This window comes from Mus pahari, chromosome 5 (assembly GCF_900095145.1).
Source record: "Mus pahari chromosome 5, PAHARI_EIJ_v1.1, whole genome shotgun sequence".
Classification (NCBI taxonomy): domain Eukaryota; kingdom Metazoa; phylum Chordata; class Mammalia; order Rodentia; family Muridae; genus Mus; species Mus pahari.
Window position 1 is genome coordinate 17,664,642 of NC_034594.1, and position 23,249 is coordinate 17,687,890.

At 46.3% G+C, this 23,249-nt stretch overlaps 1 protein-coding gene across 2 annotated transcripts in view; it reads left to right on the forward strand.

Moving 5' to 3' along the window:
* Positions 1-23,249, forward strand: part of Vwa3b (von Willebrand factor A domain containing 3B) — a 154,125-nt gene that overhangs the window by 14,099 nt on the left and 116,777 nt on the right. For both annotated transcript variants that reach the window (XM_029539034.1, XM_029539035.1), the window contains exons 4-7: positions 946-1,196; positions 7,487-7,649; positions 14,712-14,881; positions 17,914-18,029. In XM_029539034.1, coding sequence (XP_029394894.1) covers positions 946-1,196; positions 7,487-7,649; positions 14,712-14,881; positions 17,914-18,029 — 700 coding nt within the window. The remainder of the gene's footprint in view (positions 1-945; positions 1,197-7,486; positions 7,650-14,711; positions 14,882-17,913; positions 18,030-23,249) is intronic.

Sequence of the window (23,249 nt, forward strand, 5' to 3'; positions counted from 1 at the left end):
CACTCTGTAGACCAGGCTGGCCTCGAACTCAGAAATCCGCCTGCCTCTGCCTCCCGAGTGCTGGGATTAAAGGCGTGCGCCACCACGCCCGGCGAAAACTGAGGTCTTAAGAGAAGCCATGAGTTATGCCAGGGGCTGGGGTATGGCTCAGTGGACAAGCACTTGTTGAGCATGCGCAAAGTCCCAGGTTCCTTCACTGGTGCCGCGGTGCTGCAGAGAAATGGTGCTGGCCTTTGAGGAGTGAGCTCAAGAGAGATGTAGACGGGGATACAGACGACATGACTTTTTCATTCTTCTTGTCTGCTGTCTACCTCTTTGCATTCTAAAAGGCCTTTCGATCGTGCCAGATGTGCTTAAAGGATGTGTATACAACAAGAAGTTGCCCACAAGTCTTTGTCACCTTTAGGAATGTCCCCAAAAGTATCAGTGGTGACTACGAGTACCTGGGTGACCCAGGCACAGGGGAGGTTGGCGTAAGAGAGAGGGCAGAGTGACAAAAGTTACAGTCACTCGGATGAGCCTGAGCTGCTGTCCTTGCAAGGAATTGGAGACCTTTGAAGAAATAATTTGTAGTGTCTTACATAGGAAAACTTTTCAATGGGACTTTAAAAAATATATCTGTCTTGGCTAGTTTTTCTTTCTTTTACTCAATTTCTTAAAAGTGCCCCTGGCCATTTTCTGGTGTTCTGTATATATTATAAAATAAGATATAACCTAGACTCTTTTTAATTTAATTTAATTTTATTTCGAGTGCTGCAGTTTGAAGAGATCTCATTCTCTTTCTGAGAGGCTGAAATCTCTTTCCCAGCTCCCGTGGGGTTTGAAGGGCACCTATGGAATCCTTTCTAGTTCATGGCTCCAGCTGTATCACTGGAACTGAGGTTCCAACTGCCTATTTTGCTACTGTTTCATTAGTTTTAACTTTTCATCCTTACTTTCATCCAGCTGACAGCTAAGGCAGAGCTGATCCACCAGTTTGTGGATTACTTAACGCAAGCTGTGGAGAGCTACAAGCAGCGCATGGACTGGCTCACCAGCGGAAGCCGGCAGATTTTTGGTGTTATCTTGGAACAGAGAGTCACCATAGTGCTGGATTTCGGTGACGTTCTGCTGGAGGAGCTCCACCTGTGTCGGGATGCTCTGAAAATGGTCCTCCAGGAGCAGGTGGCTCTCATCACCAGGTTCAACATGATATGGTGAGTTCCCAGTGAAAATATTTGTCTCTGCGGATCACATCTTCAGAGTTAAGTAGCAGAGCTAACACAGTTAGTCTGATGGCAGGGGAGGAGGATTTTCATAATTCCATGGAATGCATAATTTCAGCAGAAAACCCACGATGCATTTATTATCCGTCTCAGGGAACTTCCAAGGACACCTGCACTTCTCAGGACACCTTCGGTTTCATGTTAAGAGAGATTCAGAAGCTTTTCTTCAATCTACTGGCAGGTCAAAACATGAGAATATGAATAACTATATTATTTGTGTATATGTATGTGTGTTGAAGCTGTAAGTCTCGTTTTAGTTTGGATATTGAGATTAAAGGCCACAACTTTTGCTGTCTTTGCCAGACTGAGTTTGTGCCACATGCTGACCTCTCTCCTGAGTTTAAACCCTTTAATCAGAACAACAGGTGGTTGCCGTCCTAGAATTTCATGTAGAGTTTTATGATCGATTATTTATGGATTCCTGGCACCACAGGAATGCTGACTTCTCAGCCACATTGGTGGTTGAGCCTCCTTGACGGGAAACATCTGGATGAGTGGGTGGAGGGAAATGCACCTAATTGAGTTTTTCTCAACTGAATAATGCACTTTTATCTAAATAGGGGACACCTTTGTGGGTGGGGTTGACAGAGACGTGTTACTGAAGGCACCGGGTTTTGATGCGCACAAAGCCTTTGCTTTCTTGGACTGTTTACTATAGCATATGTGCTATCCAGAGAGGCCCAACCAAGGGGACACACATATGAGCCAGCAATCCCTGTGGCATCGGAGCATTAGCGACAGTCAAGCCACTTTGGTTGACACTGTAAACACACTGGATTTGGATGGTTCCTCTTTTTTAAGGCAAGGGTGCCCTTCAGTCATTTCTAAAATAAACGGTTTAAACAAATGTTCTCAGGATTTTAAAACATGTTCTGCTGAACCAAAACAGTCCTATTTTTGACCCAGGAAGGATAGCTGGTCGAGCTCTGAAATGACAATGAAAACAATATTACTAAGAATAAATTTTAAAATAGTGAGCTGCTACCAACCTGTAAGCTGTAATACTGTAGGTTATTATAAATTCACTATTGTGACCAAGTCCACTCAGTCAGTTAACAGGTTCTCAAGCCTGGGAGTGAGGATTAAAAAGAAAAAAGACAGATAGACAACATTGTAGCATGACCCCAGTCAATTCTGAGACTGAAGGCAAATTTAATTTTCCCAATCTGCTTTTTATACAATTTTAATTACATGCAAGTATTAAGGGCAAGCAGTACAATAAGGAACTAACAAGGCAATAGGCAAAGTCCCTTGATTATTCCTGTGACAGTTGTTTAAAAGGGCTTGTCATAAAGACCAAAATACTTGAGCCCACTTCCTTGTCCAAGCCCAAAATCTTGCCTGAAGCCTACTTCTTTTGTTNCACCCTAAGATTAAAATTCCTGCCTTNCCCTACTTCCCTATTATAGCCTAAAGTTAGATTCTTGCTTCCTTACTTCCTTATCATGCCCTAAAGCCAGATTCCTGCCTGAACTTACGTCCCTGTCATGGCCAATGTCAGATTCCTACCTGAAGCCCATTTCCTTGTCCTTGGCCAATGCCAGACTCTTGCCAAGCAGCACCCCAGAAGGCCGTCCACACTATTGATAGAAGAGAGTTTAATAATTCTGTTAACGAAAATAGTTTCTCCTAGTATTTGTTCATGGATGCTTACACAATCCTGTGTGGATGTGTGAGTGTATGCGGGCGCGCGCGCGCACATGCGAAGGCTAGAGATGTCTTCCTCAATCACTTTCCACTTTATTTTCCTTCCTCTTTGAGACAGACTTTCACGGAACCTGGAGCTCTCTGGTTGGTTAGACTGGATGGCCAGCAGGCCCTGGAGATGCTCCTGTCTCTACCTCCCCACATTTAGGATGTCAGTTATGCTGATGAGGTTGCCTTCTTTATGTGGGTACCAGAGATCCTTACTTGGTCCTCACGCTTGGACAGCAGACAGTTTACTAACTCACCCTCCCCTCACCCCATCCCCTTCTCTCTCTTTTTTTTTTAGTGATTGGCTCCTTTATTCATTGGGGATTGGTTCCAAGAAACCACCTGAGTAGTGGCTCTTTCCTTTTCTGAAACCCCTCCCAGGAGAACGGGATTAGTATCAAAATACAAAGAGCATCATCAGACCCTTCCACACACTTCCCCCTTTCTTTTCTAATAAATAACAAAACCTTTCTCTCAAATATAAATAGAGCACAACTATTATCATTTTGTAATTTATAAAGTATGAGATAGACCTAACACCCAGTCCATCATTTATATCATTAAGATAGAACATTGTCATCCATCCTAACTTAAAAGACTTATGATTCTACCTTGACTTATGTCTTGGCCTTAGACTGTATGCCATCTGAAAACCATCCTCTCAAATCTGTTCTCTCACAGTAAATAGCCTGGGTTGGCTAAGAGACTGTAAGTAGTTTTTCAACCCTGTCAGAAATCTGAGAATGACCAACATTAACTAAAAATATATAGGAAGCCTAACACAGCTTCCAGAACTGAGACAAACTGTAGAGACAGTTGCCTATCTATACAGCCCCAGTAAGACAGGAAGATTGAGCATGTCTTCAGCCTTCTGGCCCAGGATCTTCGGACAGACCTTAGAGATAACAGGAATACTAAGGACTAGCTTATTCTCAGCAGAACTAAGCTGTCCTAACCTATAAATTGTGTCCTTTCAAGAACAGTAGAGGTCTGTAGGAGAGATAGGCAATTTCTGCCCAGTGGCCACCTAGACACAATGTGCAGCCTCACCTGGAGGTGAGATGCTCAGCTTCTTCTTTGAATCCACAAATGGGAAGCTGTGAGGAGCAGATTTGTCTCAACAAGTGAATGAGTAACATTAAATGTCACATTCTGTGGATTTCTGTTTTTGAGAACCACCTATCTATGTAAAGTAACCTGGACTGTTCTCCGTTAACTACTCTCAGCTATTTCTAATTAAAATCTCTGGAAACATTCTAACGATAAACTCAGAGCCATGAATTTGCTATTTGGCCCTTAACTCACAGGCTTAATCATCTTGCATCAAAATAAGTTCTGTACCAAAACCAAGAAACTATGACTTCAGCTTAGTAACAATTAAAAAGATTTCTACTGCTGTGCCCTGAATCCATGGGAAACCCAGACCAAGAATTTTGAAGTCCGGGGCTGGTGAGATGGCTCAGTGGGTAAGAGCACCCGCCGACTGCTCTTCTGAAGGTCCGGAGTTCAAATCCCAGCAACCACATGGTGGCTCACAACCACCCATAACAAGATCTGATGCCCTCTTCTGGAGTGCCTGAAGATAGCTACAGTGTACTTACATATAATAAATAAATAAATAAATAAATAAAATAATTTTGAAGTCCACTGCAACTTGAAAAAGAGTCTTCTACTGTTTCAAGTTCAAACTCAGTTTGCCCACCTAGCACTCACTGTGTGAATCCTGGCAAGCAACCAAGTCCAGAAAACATTGGGCTTATATACATAGGAATAGCATAAATATTCACAGAGAAGGGGAGTAGAGGGTGGCATAGCACTGACGAGGAGGCGGATAATGGGTGTCGGTTCAAGGACTAATTTTATGGCCACTCCCAGTTGTAACTATCTGTGACCTGACCTCTGTTTCCTTTTTTCCACGTGTCTCCCTTCAGCTAGTTATTCCTCTAAGGTCTCAAGGACAGGCACCTAGAGTTTTGCTGCTTTATCAGCAGGAGTGTTGGGTTTTTTTGAGATGCAGAGGCAGGGGAATTTTATGGGTAGTACCCTTCTAATGCTAGGGGAGGAGGAGGGATGCCCTGGCTGCTGCAGGAGGGCGCAGCACAGACCAGCTGTCTGCACATTGTGCTTGCTGTGGTGGGAGGGAGGATGGGAGCCTCTGTCTGGGAACGCAGAGGCAAACTGTCCACAACACTGGAGTATCTCTAGTATCAGTATTTCGGGGGTTACAACACTACCAAATGAGATTATGGCTATGCAATCAATTCTAGCTATTCTTCCTTGTTCTAATTATGACCATTTTCATATTCCCTAGAAAGACAACCTGTAATAACCCCCTCCAGCCCCAAAGTCGAGGGAACTGGGTCCATGACTCTTGATAATTTCTTCAAGCTGAATATGGGCATTGAGATATTTTGAAGGGCGGGGTTGGGGTAGGGAAAATAGGAGAGTTGGTTGACCTTAAGAAGGCCACACCAATGATTGATTTAGTCTCTGATGTCTGTGTCTTGACTGGATCCACATCCTGTGTGGATGCGCATGTGTGTGTGTGTGTGTGTGTGTGTGTCTGAAAGTCCAAGACATCTGAAGTTCAAGCGAAGACTCATTAAGGCAGTATATTCTGTAATATACAAATCTCAAAACAAAATTTTAGTATCATCAAGATAATCTTTTTGTTTGATTTTGTGGAATCTATTTCTTCAGGGGGTCTCCTTCTATCAAATCTGACCCATATTACTCTGGAAGGTGTATAGACACTAATCACCTTTCCTAAAATTGCAAAGACAAAACCTTTCTCCCAAATCAGCATACCCTTGAGCCAGTAACCAGAAAAAAACTTAACATAACGTAACCACAAAACTCAACATCACACCCATTTTGAAAGTTAAAACAATCCAAAACACATGAGGTAAACTAAAATACTGCATGTGCCTATTCTTAGGCCTTTTATATCTTGTCAGGCAGGATAATAACCAAGAATTCCCATGGAGGCCACATTAGACAGAATTTGAGTATCTGGTTAAGACGTATTAGAGCAATGTACCCTTATACCATCTATCTGTTCGGTTCTCTGCCTGGAGCCACAGACATTTATTTTATTAATACCTGGTCACTGCCCATCTACTTCAAGTCGGCGACTAATTTTCCCTATCCTAGTTCCGCACTGTAGGAGAAATTCCCCATGTTATTCAGACAGAATATATATATATATATATATATATATATATATATATATGCAAATAATCCCAATTTTATAAATTCACAGTTCAATCAATCTCTGCCCCAAGAAGTAGGCAACTTCCATTCTACAGCTCTCTGACTCAGAGCAGCCTGTACTTCCCACAGCAGGGGACCTCTGAGCCTGCCAGCAGTTTCTTGTTTCAATTCCTGCCCTTGAGTCCATGTGACTTGTCTCACGTGACTCATCTCAGCACTACTCAGCTACCCACTTACTATGGTGGCACACACCTTTAATCCCAGCACTTGGGAGGCAGAGACAGGCGGATTTCTGAGTTCGAGGCCAGCCTGGTCTACAAAGTGAGTTCCAGGACAGCCAGGGCTATACAAAGAAACCCTGTCTCGAAAAAACAAAAACAAACACAAACAAGCAAAACTAACACTCAGGCTAATAATCTTACATTTCTAGTGGATTCTACCAAACATGTTGGTTCGTCACCTGTCGCAGGAAATATTAAAAATGAACTGGCATGTTCCTGTGCTTGTGCAGGCAACTCTCTGCCTCCTGTGGCCTGGCCCACCATGCACTGGCGGGCAATGGCCGACCTGATTTTATCTCATGGAGACACTGACTTAGAGCTCCAAAATCTCTCCACCCAGCTCTCTAGGTTCCCACTGGTGGGTTGCTACCACACCGACCCTGTGCTTCAAATCCCCCATGGCCTTTGTGGTGCACCTCAGGCAAACCCATGCTTTGCCACCATACCTTTCTCTCTTGAACCCGAACAAACCACGGCATGAAGGAAAACACAACACAAACTTAGTTCAGAAACAATGGTAACTCAATTGTTGGGCACAGCAACTAAAATTCTAATCTTATAAAACCTTATTAAATCTAAATCCTCTGGTGGCGAATCCTAATGGATCAACCATTGAAACCAGGAGACACTCGTAGCTATATCTTGTCCTCACACTATCCCTGCCCAAAAGAACCCAACTCTCTCCTGCTTCCTTTCTTCATCCAACACAGAAGACTCTGGGCTCCTCTAATAATGTTTTTAAAGCACTAGTTAACACTTGTACCTTTTTTTCTGTCCCATGCCACTCCAGCTATGTCTCCTGGTCACCATGCCTGCAGGAGGTCAAGGATCTAATACATTAGGTATTAGATCCTTGGTATACCTGCCCAAACAGGACAGGCGTGTCTGCACTGCCTCACACGTTTTCTCGATGACTCTTGAAGAACTGGCAGCTTGGTTTCCCTTCTCTCCCGGGTGACTTCTGGTTGACACTGAAGGCCGACACTCCCATGGTGGCGTTAATCACTGTCTGGTGACTATGATCCCTTTCAGGGTTTCCACAGAGCTGGTGAAATGGCAGGAGTGTGCCATCCTCGTGACTGAGTACTCTATAGCTGCTGCCATCAGCTGGATTGAGAAAATGACTTTTGAGCCAATGCCTGTGAGAGAGGTTAGCTGCCTGGATGCTCTGCTGGAAGCTGGGAAAGACAAAACCGTAAGTGTGTATCCATGGCTGGCCCAGGTCACCAAGGTGGCTTCAAGCCTAACTGTATACTCTCTGTGTCTCCACACTGATGGTCCAGGCCTCCTCCTAGTTGCTCCTCAGGGAAACTCGAGCATCATCATTGAGAGTACCTGCCTTAGTTTCCTGTCTGGTTGCTATGGTAACATACCCCGAGCAAAAGCAAATTGTGTGTGGGCAGATGGTTTATTTCTGATGGTTGGTTCCCGGTTACAGTCATCATAGTGGGAATATCACAGCAGTAGGAGCTTGAGGGAGCTGGTGACATTACACCTGCAGTCAAGGGCAGAGGGAAAGGGAGAGGGAGAAAGAGAGGGAAGGGGAGGGGAGGAGGGAAGGGAGAGAAAAAGGAAAGAAGGGTGGAGGGGGAGGGAGAGGAGGGAGGGAGGGAGGGAGGGAGGGAAAGAGAGAGGACCAAAACCCAGAGGATGACGTCATGCACTTGTAACTGGGTCTTCCTATATCAGTGAATGCAATCAGAAGAATCATCCACAGATATGTCCCTGGCCAACCTGCTCTGGGCCAATCCTTCATTGAGTGGTTCTTCCCTGGTGACTCTAGATTGTGACTAGTTGACAAAACCAACTAGCCAGCAGTCCCTAAAGCGTAATTCCGTTCAGTCTTGAGCTCACAACCAGTCCAGAAGTAGGCTCCAGGCTTCAGGGACTTGGTGATGGCAGAGTTGGAGCAACCAAAATGGGTCGCCCATACCTGCCCAGTGAGCTAACCTAAGCTTTTCTCCAGGGTTAGTAGGGCCTACATAAGGACAGACCGTTATGCAGCTAGTTCAAAGAGAACACATAGGAGTGTGGCCAGTCTGTAAATCTCTAACACATTAGTTCTGTTCTTGCCCTTCTGCTGATTAAAGAATCTCCATTTATAGGAAACAGAGAGACTGAGAGACTCCCACCAAAACAAGGAAATAGAGTTTCCCTAGCACCCATGCTCTGGATCTTTCCCAGCTCCTTCTCTTCATAGCTAGATCTGTTATGTGTATTCAAGCCGATGATGATGAGCCTTGTGTGATGTCAGTCAGCATTAATTGTCAACTTGACACAACATGGAACCACCTGAAAAGAGAATCTCAATGAGGAATTGTCTACACTGGGTTGTGCTCGTGGCCATGTCTTTTGGGGATTGTCTTAGTTGATATGGGAAGATCCAGCCCACCATGGGCAGCACCGTTGCCTAGGCTTGGGGTGCTGAACTGTACAAGAGTGAAGAAACCAAGCCCAGCACAAGCAAGTGAGCATGTGTACTGGCTAATTTTTTGTCAACTTGGCACAGCTGGAGTTATCACAGAGAAAGGAGCTTCAGTTGGGGAAATGCCTCCATGAGATCCAGCTGCAGGGCATTTTCTCAGTTAGTGACCAAGTGGGGAGGGCCCCTTGTGGGTGGGATCATCTCTGGGCTGGTAGTCTTGGGTTCTATAAGAGAGCAGGCTGAGCAAGCCAGAGGAAGCAAGCCAGTAAAGAACATCCCTCCATGGCTTCTGCATCAGCTCCTGCTCCCTGACCTGCTTGAGTTCCAGTCCTGACTTCTTCAGTAATGAACAGCAATGTGGAAGTGTAAACCGAATAAACCCTTTCCTCCCCAACTTGCTTCTTGGTCGTGATGTTTGTGCAGGAATAGAAACCCTGACTAAGACAGCATGCATGTGTTCATTTGTCTCGGCTCATACTGTGGATGTCATGTGACCAGCTACTTCAAGCTCTGTCATTGTGACTCCTTTGCAGTGAGGGGCTGTAACCAGGGACTGTGATGACTTTCTCATCTAAGTTGATCTCTGTCAAGCTATTTTATGACTGCCACAGAAATGAAACCTGCATCCCACCCCCCACCCCCCCGCATTTGAATGCACTGGTATACAGTTTTTGTTTGTTTGTTTGGTTGGTTTTTGGTTTTTGGTTTTTCAAGACAGAGTTTCTCTGTATAGTCCTGACTGTCCTGAAACTCACTTTGTAGACCAGGCTGGCCTCGAACTCAGAAATTCGCCTGCCTCTGCCTCCAAGTGCTGGGATTAAAGGCGTGTGCCACCACGCCCGGTTGGTATACGGTTTTTGCTAGGGACCTTTGATAACATTTTTCCTGAGAGAAGTGAACATTTTCCTCATGTTTTTCTGCCACAAGGTCTGTTTCTCTGAATGACCCTGGTGATGAGGCTCTTTAAGAGAATGATATAATGGCAAGAAATTTCTCTGGATGGAAGGGATTCTGTAGTCAATCTCAACTCTTTGAGGGGGGAGGGAGGGGAGTGGGGAGAGGGAGGGGAGGTCTGCTTGCCTTTGAGATATAGATGCTAAATATTTGCTTCCTCTATTCTGGAAAATGAGAGTCTCTGTAGGTTTCAATCTTATGTAACTGAAAATAAATAAGTATAAAATAAGTAAATAAATAAGTAAATGCTGGCACACCCCCATTGGCCACCAGTCTAAGTTTATCATAACTAAGGTGATGGTTTGAAATTGTGAATTCTTTTTTGTTTTTCCTCGAAAAGCCAGCTGAGCATGTGTTTTTCATTAAAGAAGAACCAAACACAAACCACTTTGTTCTTTAGCCCTTCAAGTCTGTTTTGACATCTGCAAAATTCCAAGTGTTTGGATTTTACTAAGCATTCAAAATGGAATGTTTCCCAGGCTTTGGATGTGTGGCTATGGGTGTGGCTGTGGGTGTGTGCATGCACACACAAGCGCGCTATTTCTTTGTGGACTTGACTATTGATCACTGCTGACTCTGGCCAGTATCGAGTGGTCAGACTTGATCAGATTGATCACTGCTGACTCTGGCCAGTATCGAGTGGTCAGACTTGATCAGACTCCAATCCTCAGATACCCTTGCTTCCTTCCTTTACTTTCCCTGGGTTCATTCCCGTCTTAAAAAATACGAACAACCCACTGAGTGCCAGGCCGTCCTTTAGAAGAGGAACTAAGAAAGGTGCCAGCAGGCACTGTCCACCACAATTGACCTGTGGCCTTGAGCACATTCAAAGCATATATAGACCACAGAAGTCCTTCACCAATACCTGTGGGTGATCTCAAGGAAAATTCTAGTAATTGCATCTGTCTTGTGCACACTTTGTCTTGTAAGAGTAAAACGCAGTGTGTGTTCCCTTAGGTCCCGTTCCTCTGCTCCATGCCCCTCATAACCACCCCAGAGAGTTCCAGTTAATTCACATAACTCAATAGGAATAGAAAAGTCCTGTCGGGCAGTGGTGGCACACGCCTTTAATCCCAGCACTTGGGAGGCAGAGGCAGATGGATTTCTGAGTTGGAGGCCAGCCTGGTCTACAGAGTGAGTTCCAGGACAGCCAGGGATACACAGAGAAACCCTGTCTCGGAAAACTAAAAAAAAAAAAAAAAGTCCTAAATGTCAAGGCACTTGGACAAGTGACAATAACCATGTAGACCTTTCCTACTGATGGCAACATGCTTAGGGTTGTCTTCTTCCAACCGTGGGCCCTGAAACCCAGAAACACCAATATTCGAAAACAACACAGAAGCCAGTATTGTTCGGAACCCATGGGTGGAGGAGGCCATTGGCCACATTCAGTGCTGGGCTTAGTAACCTGAAAGAGTGAGCAAGAACGGAGCACTGAGCACAATTCTCTGGGTCTCAGAGGAGCCCTGGCAGAACATGGAGTCTGTTTAAATCACATCTCCAAAACTAGCGATTGCAGACGCAATCAAAGCCTGAGTTATCACTGTATCCTGTGCAGAGACCTGGCTCACAGGACGGGCAGTGTGCAAGCTACTGAGGAGACGTTTGGCAGGTGAGGGAGGCCCCAGCCGTGGTGGTCAGCACAGGTTTCCACAGTACCAGCAGGAAATCTGCAGACGCAGAGTATAAAGGACCTCTGGGAAGCAAAGGGCTGTTCAGCAGAGTCCGCGGTCTTGGTTGTCCAAGTCCTGAAGAGTTTTGTCTCTGCTTTCAGGGCCCTCCTGTCCCTCGGGATGCCCGGATTTCTGTTTTTGTTTATCCCAGTCTCTGTTTTGTGTACCCAGTAGGCACCTGTTCAGATTTGGGGTTTTTAAAGGATCATATTTACCAGGGAGAGTAAATGAGTGAATTAAAGATAGACTTTCCTAATCTTATAAGGGTCTTGCCCTCCTGAGTGCCAGGCTGTCTGTAAAACTGATATCTTGCTTGCTTCCCCGGAACAGTTTGAACAGGTGTAAACATTTTCCACTGTGTCCCTGATGCCTAGCCAGGGATCTCAAAATGTCTCTCAGACAGCAAAGGCATGAAAAGGAAATACTGTCAACATGGTTGAGTTTGGGGGCTAGGCGTAGGTCCAAGGAGTTCTGGTCCTGAACAGGTGGGGTGGAACTGAGGTTTGCTATTTTCAACTGGAGAGAAGTGGGTGGTGCTGGATGAAGCAGGTGAGTTTGCTAAGCCATACAGGGCTCTGGTGGGAACAACGGGTGGAATTCAGACCCCAGAACCTGCAAGGGCAGATAGCAAGTGATGGTCCAGTCGTTAGGAGGCACCTGAGAAGCCAACTGGAGTTCATCCCATTACTGACATAAGAAGGAGTCACTACCGTGAAGGAAATCAGAAAGTCAAAACGGTTCAAAGAAGGGAAGGGCTGTCAGAGAGTAGAGGAAGATCGAAGCGTTAGGTCCAGAGACATGGAGCAGACTTCAAATGCTGCAGTGTTACTGTGAATGGAGGGAGAGGCAGTCTTCGCTGGATTCCCTGCTGTGTGTCAGGGTGCTCTCTGGTTAGTTTCTTGAGGAAGATTGTATGCCTGAGGCTTTGAGATGAGAGCGGGCTTGGGCAGGGGTCAGAGAGGGTAGCAGGAGACGTGACTGCTGCTCCCTGTCTGTCTCTTTCTTTTCCTCCTTCCAAAGCTGATGTGAGGAACATGCCGAGGTCTCTTCATGTGGGCAGAATGCAGGTTGCCATGAAATGTGACATAAAGGTGCCATCCGTGTGTGTGTGTGTGTGTGTGTGTGTGTGTGTGTGTGTTTGTGTGTACCTGGAGCTCTATTATTGACTAGACTATCTGTTCAGTGATCCCCAGGGGTCCCCCAATTTTGTATCCCCAGCATTGAGACTATAGCACTCACCACTGAGCCTGGCTTTTACAAGGGTGCTAGGGATGGAATTCAGGTCCTTGTTTGAGTTGCAAGCACACTATAGACTGAACCATCTCCCCAGACCTTATTTTATGTATGTGTCTACACTGTTGCTCTCTTCAGACACACCAGAAGAGGGCATTGGATCCCATTACAGACAGTTGTGAGCCATATGTGTCTGCTGGGAATTGAACTCAGGACTTCTGGAAGAACAGTTGGTGCTCTTAACCACTGAGCCATCTCTCCAGCCCCTTAGCATTCTATTTTTTTGTGGAATAAATTGCAGGAGCTTTCGGCTGAACACCACGATGCAGTAAAGGCAGTTTTCAGCTCAATGACATCTCCAGGGGAAAGCATCCCTGCATAAGAGTTTCAGTATCACAAGGTAACTAACAAATGCTAAACCATTCCCAGGAAAAACTTTGCTTATGAGTATATTGCTTTCTGTATATGATGGCCTAGAAAATGTGCTAGTTTTTCTTTTAGATTTTTGAGGTATTACTTTTCTTTGAAGCTCTCTGTTTGATTTAGCATCGCAGCACTAAATTATGAAATGTTTCCAGCTCCCCTGTCCCCTCTACATCATGAAGTCAGCTCTGTCCTTGTTTCTGCCTTTGGTACCTTATAGCATTTGCCCATTTAACAGTGCATGCCTACTATTTTCTTTATAGAAAGTTTGAGAACAGTGGATTTAATCTCTTTTATTATATGAGATGAATAAACATGTTGCTTTCTTAAAAAGAAAAAAAAAAGTTTCGGTATCTTGGGCCACTGCCAGAGCACTGACGCACCCTGTCAGAGGCTTCTGGCACAACCCTCCCCATCTCTAGGTCCTCATGTAGTATGTGTGTTTGTGTGTTGTGTGTAGTATGTATGGCGTGGGTGGGTATAGTGTGTGGTGTATGTATAGTATGGTGTGTGTGTGTATGTGTGTTGTGTGTGGTATGTATGGTGTGGGTGGGTGTAATGTGTGGTGGATGTGTAGTATGGTGTGTGTATGTGTGTATAATGAGTGGTGTCTATGGGATATGGTGTTTATGTATGGTGTGGTGTTTGTGTGTGTGTGTGTGTGTGTGTGTGTGTAGTATAATATATGGTATGGTGTGTGTATTATGGTCTATATAGGGGCTGTAGTGTTTGTTTGTGTAGTATGATGTATATATCAGGGGTGGTACATAGTATATGTGTTGTGTTTGGCATATGTTAGTGACATGTGGTACGTTTATTAGATATGTGTGTGTGTTGTCATGGTATGTGGTGTGTCCATATGTGCAGTGCATACAGTGTGTGTATTTGAATGTGTGCTGTGTGTATGTGTGTTGTATGTATGTATGTATGTATGTATGTATGTATGTATGTGTGGTATGTAGTATGTGGGTATGCTTGTGTGTGTGTTGGATGGATTGCCCATTCCCCATTCTCTTCTGGCAAGGCTGTGTGCACTAGGGCCAGGCAGGCGCATCCTTCTCTGGCTTTCCACGAAGTGAGGGCAGTCTTAGCCCCCCAGGCATGTGAAGAGAACAGAGGAGGAACCAGGGGCAATGCACCCTCTTTCCTGCATCCTGACTCAGACTGACAGTGGATGAGTCTGCTGCAGAATTCTGGCACCACCTTGGAAAGTTAGGCCAAAACTTCCTTTGCTTCTTGACTTGAAAACAACCTTTCCTCTCCTGTCTTGTACCTGTGGGCCCAAAGGCAGCTACTCTCCAAATCTGCCAAGTACATTCTTCTTTGTGGAGCACCCAAGGACCACAGCCACTGTCAAGAGACACTCTTGAATGACTCACTTGCCGACTTTCTTTCCCTGTGTCATCACAGAGCACTGAGCACAGCTTCTCTTCTTTCTGTCCTCTCTTTTCTGCAGCAATCAGAAAATGTGTTGCTGCCCAGTCTGGTGCAGGGCTGTGGTATATGGGGGTAATAACAAGCCAGTGCCATTGGCACCTCTGTCTTGCAGATCGACGCCATCTACTACTTTGTGGTGGGGGATGTCCCGCAGGAGTCCCAGAAGCTTCTACTAACAGGGGTTCTGGAGATCCCATATCCAGTCTGCACAGTGTCCTTCAATGCCAGAGGAGAAGAAACCATAGCTTTCCTAAAAGATCTGAGCACCAAGACCCACAGCAGGTAGGCAGACGGTGGACTTGAGAGGACCCGAGAGTGGGTGGTCCACTCACAGTCTAGATGTTTACCCACTATGTTATGGTGTATAGTCACCATGGTCTGTGAACCCTTTCCTTTGTCATGCAGCAGTACGGTTCTCCTCTATTGAGCTCTTGAGGTCTTGCAGACTGGAGATGCTGCCTTCCCAGTCAGCTAATAAATCCTAGAAACAACAAGGACTGGGCTCTCCACCGAGGGCCATTCTCAAGCCAGGGGCAGACACTGACAACTGGAGCTCACTCTGTATCCCTAGCTCATGGCCATTGTTCACAGTAGCTAGACTTTTGAAACATTCAGGCTTTTTGAGAGGGAATTGGCGATATGGAGGCCTGGACTTGGTCTTTATTGACACCAACGGCCAGCTGAAAATAAAGCAGCTTGCCTAATAGAGTTGGTGGAAATAAACCTTTTCACCCACCAGTTTGCCTAATAGAGTTGGTGGAAATGCAGTTCTTCACTCACAGCCCCAGGAATCCTGATTTCCCATGTCTGAAGAGGGTCAGGACTCTTCCTGTGTAACAGAGTCTGAGCTCACCACCCTGGAAGCTTTTCAAACAATTTGAAATCACAAGGCATAAGGCTTTGAATCTGGCATCCTGAGCATGTCCAAATACATAAAAGGGAATGGGGGTAGGGGCGAGCACAATGTCTTCATCCACTTTCTCTAGGGTAGAGAGAAAGACAGCTGACAGGATTCCTTCTCTGGCTTGTACCTGCCTCCTCTCTCCTAGAGAACATTTTCTAGGAGGTTCAGTGCCCAGGGAACAGCACGCTACTACAATCACGTTGACTCTGTCACTGTTCATCCTTTGCACAGTGGTGGGTTTACATAAAACAGTCAGCTGGAGACATACCATCCTCTCTGCATGCTCTGGGCCTTCACGAGTGAGCTGGACACACAACCCTTGGTGCTCCTGATTGCTGTGTTGTGGGGTCAGACACACCATGCCATCTGTTGTAACTTTGTGCCCTGGGCTGTTGGGCCCAGGTAGAGCACACTGACTAGCCAACTGGACACAGTGCGTCGTTCTGGTCTGAGCTCGCAGGCTGCCTGGGTCCTGGGCTCAGCTGAATGGATTCCCTCCATCACAGTATCCAAGGCTGTGCTTGTGTGGAAGCACAGGGTGGGTATGGGTGCTGAGGTCTAACAATATCCTCTAAAGAGCCTTTCTTAATGGTGCCTCTCCCCATTAGGGGAAACTTCTACCCCGTTCTCTTTCCAATCTGGAGAAGAGATTAGAGAGTAGAAAGTTCTGGACACCCAAGGCCTCAGTACTTGGAGTTCAGGGCCAGGACAGACTTCATCTGTTCCCCAACCCCCAACACACACACACACACACACACACACACACACACACACACACACGCACACCTTGCCCTGTCAGGCAGTCATTAAAGGGAGCGAGCTGGACATTTCTGCTCTAGACAATGTCTACAGGGCCCAGGCATAGCAAGGCTGGTGTCCTGGTCTCTGAACAGGCCACAGGAATGAGGCAGTCTTGTTCACTGCCACCAAGTCACTATGACAATCTCACCCAGAGTTCTTTAGGAAAATGACAACCTTTCCACAGTCCAAGAGGCCTGAGGTCACTCACACTTTTAGTTCACTACTTTAGACAAGCTCCAAGTGGTCCCTCAGGATTCCCAGAGTCTAATTAGCAGTGACAAACAGGGGTGATTGACAGAGACTTCCTCTGTCAATCAAGCTAATGTCCTATCACTTGACTTTCTGGGTTACAGTTAAGGGGTTCCAGGAGCACTTAGGGGCTGAGGATGTAGCCCAGAGTGCCTCGCTGGTGTCTGTGAGGGCCTGTGTGCCATCTCCAGCACTGCCCAAAAGGAGGAAAAAGAAAGAGAAAAAAAGAGAGAGATTAGCTCATCACCTTGCCCCATACCAGCAAGCTGCAAGCTTTGCTGTACACATGGGTCCTCTAGGGATCTTATTAAACTTGTGCTCTGACTCAGCAGGTCCAGGCAGGGGCCTGGGATGGATCTTGGATCTCACCAGCTCCCAGGTGACACTGCTGATGTTCCTTGGACCACACTTTGAGCTGGCAGGCTCCCAAAACTTGCCCGCACAGGAATTCTTTTCATTAGCTCTTAAGCTCAAGAAATGTGTTTGCTGAGTTACAGCTGACTGCGGCCACTCAGCAATACCCAAATTAGTTGAGGCCATCTGTATCCCCAGCTTTCAATGCTCGGTAATGCTAATGGTTGCTAGTGGGCTCCTTCACTTGATGCCTGGGCCATCAAAACAGTGTGGATGTGATAGAGACTTAGAGACCCCACAAACTATCGTTTTCATAGGATCAAGAAATGCCATTTGGTTGAGCTAATTATTATAGTGGGAAACCACACCACCATGGAAAATCTCAAACCACTCTTGTGTGTTCGCGTGTGTGCATGCGGGCAATCATGGAGGTCAGTGCTGAGTCCCCCCACCCCCCCACCCCCCNCCCACCCCGGTTACTTGCCGCCTTATTTTCTAAGACAGAGCCTCTCACTGAACTTGAAACTCACTGATTTAGTTGGGCCATCTGTCCATCAAGCTCCAGGGATCTGTCTGTCCCTGTGTCACCAGTGCTGGGATCACGGACACATGCTGCCCACGCCTGGCTCTAATGAAGGTGCTGGGGATCTGAACTCGGGTCCCCAAGCTTGCTTAAACACACACACTACCCACTAAGCTGCCTCCTCTGCCTGACTCTTGATTGTGGGAGCTGACAAGACAAGGCATAGAGGAATCAGAGAATGCAGTTAAAGTTAAGAGACTTGGCAGTGGGCAGAGAGCTGTGCACCTGTAGTCCCAGCTACTTGGGAGTGGAGGCAGGAGGATTGCTTGAGGCCAGAATTTCAGGTCTAATAGAGCAACCTAGTGAGACCCAATTCTGAGAAAACCAATCAAAATAAATCAAGATTTGGAGCACCAGAGACGGCAAATTGACTGAGAGAACCGCTAGGCACATGCCTGATCCAGAACCCATTTTGTGTTTCAGATTCCATGCCTTTGCTGAGAGAACAGAGTGTGTAGAGTTCTCTGCATTTTCCACAGAGGATGTTGACAGCTCCATGACTTGGAATTCACGGAAACTGAAAGGGAGACTCCCTCCAGGTACCCAGAACCCCGAAGGAGCAGTATTACTTGTAACCTTAGTCATTTCAAGTGCTCTGCAATACAGTTTGGAAATAAAGGACAAAGCAGGGACCACCCATATCTTCTGCATTATTTCCTTGGCACAACAATGCACCCAGTGGGATTTCATACTGAATGGGTCTGTCTAGAAACTGCTTTAAATGTGTCGCTCACAGAAACAGTCTAAGGGATGTGTGCTCACTGACATGGGAACCTTCTAGAGATGTGGCCCTAGCCATGCTATTCCTGGGGTTAGTTAGGTCCAAGCTAGGCAGAGCCACCCTGCTTTCTGGGCAGGTAGGGAGGCTGCACGGGGGTTGGGGGGGGGTGTCCCTGCAGTTCTTGGTCATTCTGTTTCTTGTGATGGAGGCAGTACTTGTGGGGAGAGCCTGCCCTTGTGTAGGTCAAGGCTAAGCAGAGACTTTTATGGAGGCTGGGGAAACCTCATTTTTCATTCAGGAATGTGGTCTAGTGAATGAGGTCACAGAACCAGGGAGGAAGAACACTGTGACTCAGAATACCAGTAATGAAAGTGTACTCCGAAAGCCTCGAATGGGGAATTCCTCTGGGACCAATTAAATGACAAAATGCACAGAGTAAATACCAATGAGTAGAGACAGGGAAGGGAGGTCCTGTCTGATTGTTATATAGCAGGGCACAGTATGGCACCTAAACGATTTACAAACTGGTGGTTTGAATGCAAAGTCCCCCATATTCTTGGGTAGTTGGATACTTGGTGCCCAGTTGGTGACACTGGAGAGACTTTGGAGGTGTGGCCTTGCTTCCAAGTGTGTCACTTGGGGCAAGCTTTGAAGTTCTAATGTCCCTCCTGCACCCCTCAACTCCCTGTTTACGCTTTCTGCTTCCCACTTATAGTCTAAGATGCGAGCTCTCAGCTTGCTGCCCCACACCTACTGTCTGCTGCCAGCCTCCCCACCATGGTGATGACGGACGCTTATCCCTCCAAAACCTTAAGCCCCAACAAACCACAAGTTGCCTTGGTCATGGTGTTTTACCACAAGAGAAAAATAACTCGAAAGTCTAAGAGAGCCAATTCCTGCCCCCACCCTGCTGTCAACTCTAGTTACTAAACAGGCCGCTCATTTTGACGGGGATGACTACCCAGGTACAGGGAAGAAGCTCAAGAGGCCTCGGTTTGCTTAACAGTGTTGCAAAGGCTCATGGGGGAAAGACATTCGCATCATCAGCCAGTTGGTGAGACAGAGGTAATGTCAGGATAGCAGGTCAGAAAGAAACCCCATACCTGACATATGCTTTGCATATGCAAATTCCGTGTGTCACAGAGCATAAAGCCCAGGGAGATTTCTATAGAGCACTGCACTCAGCTTTCTGTAACCAACACCTTTTCCTGATCATGAGGTGGATCTGTCCAGATAATTACAGAAAATGATTGGTGCTAATTGTGCTAGATAGTTTTGGCTGGTTTGTTGTCAACTTGATAGAAGCAGGTCATCTGGGAAGACAGGACACCAGCTGAGGAATTGCCTCCATCAGACGGGCCTGTAGGCAAGTCTGTAGAGCATTGTTTTTTGAATAATGATTGATGCGGGAGGGCCCAACTCACTGTGGCCAGTGCCACCCCTGGGTATATGGTCCTGAGTCATATAAGAATACAAGTTTGGAGCTGGGATGAAGGGATGGACTATCCAGAGAGGACCCCATTCGGAGTCCATCCCATCATCAGCCACCAAACCTAGATACTAATGCTCATGCTCATGCCGGCAAGATACTGCTGAAGGGACCCTGATACTGTGGCCTCTTGTGAGGCTACGCCAGTGCCTGGTAAACACCGAAATGGATGATCACAGCCAGCGACTGGATGGAACACAGGGTCCCCAATGCAGGAACTAGAGAAAGTACCCAAGTACCTGAAGGGGGCTGCAACCCTGTAGGTGGAACAACAACAGGAACTAACTAGTACCCCCTGGGTTTGTGTTTCTAGCTGCATTTGTAGCAAAAGATGACCTAATCGGCCATCAGTGGGAATAGAGGCTCCTTGGTCTTCCAAACTCCATATGACCTAGCACAAGGCAAGGCCTGGGCCAAGTAGTGGGAGTGGGTGGGTAGGGGAACAGAGGTGGGGGGAGGGGTATGGGAATCTTTCGGGATAGCATTTGAAATGTAAATAAAGAAAATAATAATAATAATTAAAAAAAAAAAAAAAAAAAAAAAAAAAAAAAAAAAAAAAAAAAAAAAAAAAAAAAAGAATACAGGCTGAGTAAGCCATGGGAAGCAGGCCAGTTAATGGTGTTCCTCCATGGCCCCTGCTTCAGTTCTTGCCTGGAGTTCCTCCTCTGACTCTCCTTCTTGATGGACTTTAAGCTCTAAAGATGAGATAAACCCTTTCTGCCCCAAGCTGCTACCGGCCATGGTATTCATCACAGCAACAGAAATTGAACTTGGGGGTGGTTCCAGTCAGGGTGAGAGCGTGGGCTGTCGCCAGCTCCCTTAGGCTGGTCAGCTGTTGCTAATAGGGCTTGGTTGTGACCTGTGCACTCCCTGGAGTCCTGGTCTGTTTGCTGCCACTACACCTGAGTCCCTGAGCAATTTGTAGTGGACACGGATATATTTGGCTCATGGTTCCCAAAGCTGAGAAATCCATGAGCAAGTGACTGGCACTGAGAAGGGTTTTGCTGCTGCGTCGTCCTAGGGAAGAAAGCTGAGAGGCAAGCCTGGGAGAGGTTTGCTTTCATACCAAACCCACCTTCACAGTGCTAACCAATCCTCCCAATAACTCAGTCATGGGGGCATAGGCCTTTGGATGTCTTAGCAAGTCCCGAATCCGATTCTGTATCGCTGGGGAGTCACATACGAACTATAGCACCTGGCATTTGGGTGACTGAGGAAACATAGCTGGCACCTCCCCAGCTACCACCTCCCCAGCCCCGGAACAGACAACTTGAAGTATAGACAGGAATGTTTTCTAAGAATGAAACGCTTGCTATGCCTTCATTTTAGTAACCATGTGTTCCAAGTTTGGGAGGGAGGTGTCAGGTCCTAAAGAAGCCATTTTGCCTATCCGTCACAACGCCCCAGAACTGCCACCGTTTCAAAGTCGGCTTCTCCTACTCAAAAGCTGCCCAGAAATTGTTGTCAGTCAGTTTTTGGTTTAGAGAATGTGTGGCTTCTGATTCTACCTGGGCTCCGGGGCAGCTCTTTAACCTCTTTCCTGTGGTTCCTTCTTGTCCTCACCACACCAGCTGCGCGAGAACTTCAGAGTCAGTCTCGCAATCCTCCAGCAGGGCCGGTGGTGGAGTCTGACTCCTTAGGAGATAATTTTATCTTCCTTGGGTGGAAAACAGACTTTCAAGGGAAGACTTAGACAAGTGCTATTTAGAGAACCCACTTGCCAATTCGAGAGAAAGTTCCAGGTGTTTCTTTTGGATTCGACATAATTGGTTTTTAAAGTCTGGTCCTTCTTCCTCTATTCCAGTACTAAACAAAACAGAAGTAAGACAAAAGAACCACCCTGTAGCCAAGAAAAAGAATAGTTTTTATATATAAAACATGCATGCATGTATACATACATACAAATATACATATAAACACATGCATACACATGCACATACATACACATGTACACATACATGCACGCATACAAATACACACCTGTACACATGCTGCCCAGACAGCCATCTTTAAGAACATTCAAGCTGTCACTGATATTCATCTCCCAAAATCATGTCTGTCTTTTCAGATGTAAGCTCTACACCTATGAATGAATCACTTCCTTGTGTCTTATTCTGCTTGAGCTGCAAAACATCAGAGCCTGGGTATTCATAAAGAACAGAAAGTGTTTTCTTATAGTTCTGGAGGCTGGGCCATCTCACATCAGCGTGCCAGCAGACCCAGAGTCTTGTGAACTTCTTGCTTCCAAGATGGCATCCTGCTACTGTCTCCTCCAGAGGGAATGCGTGCTGGGTCCTGACTTGGCTAAAGAGATGACAGGACATGAAATGGCGAGCAGAGCTCCCTTCAACCCTCTCTCTCTTTAAAAAATATTTCGCTGAGTTTGTGCGTGTACACGTCTGTGTAAGTGTGCCTGTGCCACAATATGCATTTGGAGGTCAAAGGACAACTTGCAGGAGTTAGCTTTCTACTTCTGCCAGATGGGTCCTGGGTATCAAATTTGAATCATTAGGCTTGGTGGCAAGTGTCTTCCTTGTCAAGCCCCCTCCCTGCCTGTATATGAGTGCTACTGCATTCATACAGGATGAGCCCTCATGGCACAATCATGTCTCCTAAGTTCTTTCCTGCAACACCATCGCATCTGAGAGGCGGGTTTTGGACTCCCACCTAAACCGTAGCACCCACCCGTCCTCCTGCAGCCCCTGGCAACTACCATTCTCTGTCTGTGTGCCAGAATTCGCCTGCTATGCGGACAGCATTGTGTTCAGACAGTGTGTCCTGGGGTTGACCTTTTTTTTTTTTTTTTTCTTTTCTTTTCACTTAGCATGATGCGATTTCTCTCCTTTAAAGGAACAATTTTTTTTTTCTTATGACTTCTTTAAAAATGTTTTTTGAACACATAGAAAAATCTTAGTTGATAAAGTACTTGCCGCACATGCACAGAGAGCCAACTTCTACCCCCAACACCTGTGTAGAAAAGGTGAGAGGGCCGGGTGTGGTGGCACACGCCTTTAATCCCAGCACTCGGGAGGCAGAGGCAGGCGGATTTCTGAGTTTGAGGCCAGCCTGGTCTACAGAGTGAGTTCCAGGACAGCCAGGGCTATACAGAGAAACCCTGTCTCGAAAAAAACAAACAACAACAACAACAACAACAACAACAACAACAGAAAGAAAGAAAGAAAGAAAGAAAGAAAGAAAGAAAGAAAGAAAGAAAGAAAGAAAGAAAGAAAGAAAGAAAAAAGAGAAAAGGTGAAGAGGGTCTGTGTACCTGTACCTGCTTCGCTGTAGTGCTGTGGAGACGATGGTCCCTGGTGCTCGCTGCCCTGCTGGTCTGGCCCATCAGCAAGCCCCAGATGAACAGAGATGGAGGAAAACTAACATTGGCCTCTGGCTTATTCACACATGCATACAATAGAAGGAGCATGCGTGCATGTGTGTGTGTGTGTGTGTGTGTGTGTGTGTGTGTGTGTGCAGCATTTCCTCGTCTCTCTGTATGGATGCACATCGTTCTGTGCCGGAGTGTGTTGCTCTAGCACTCGCTGCCTTTTT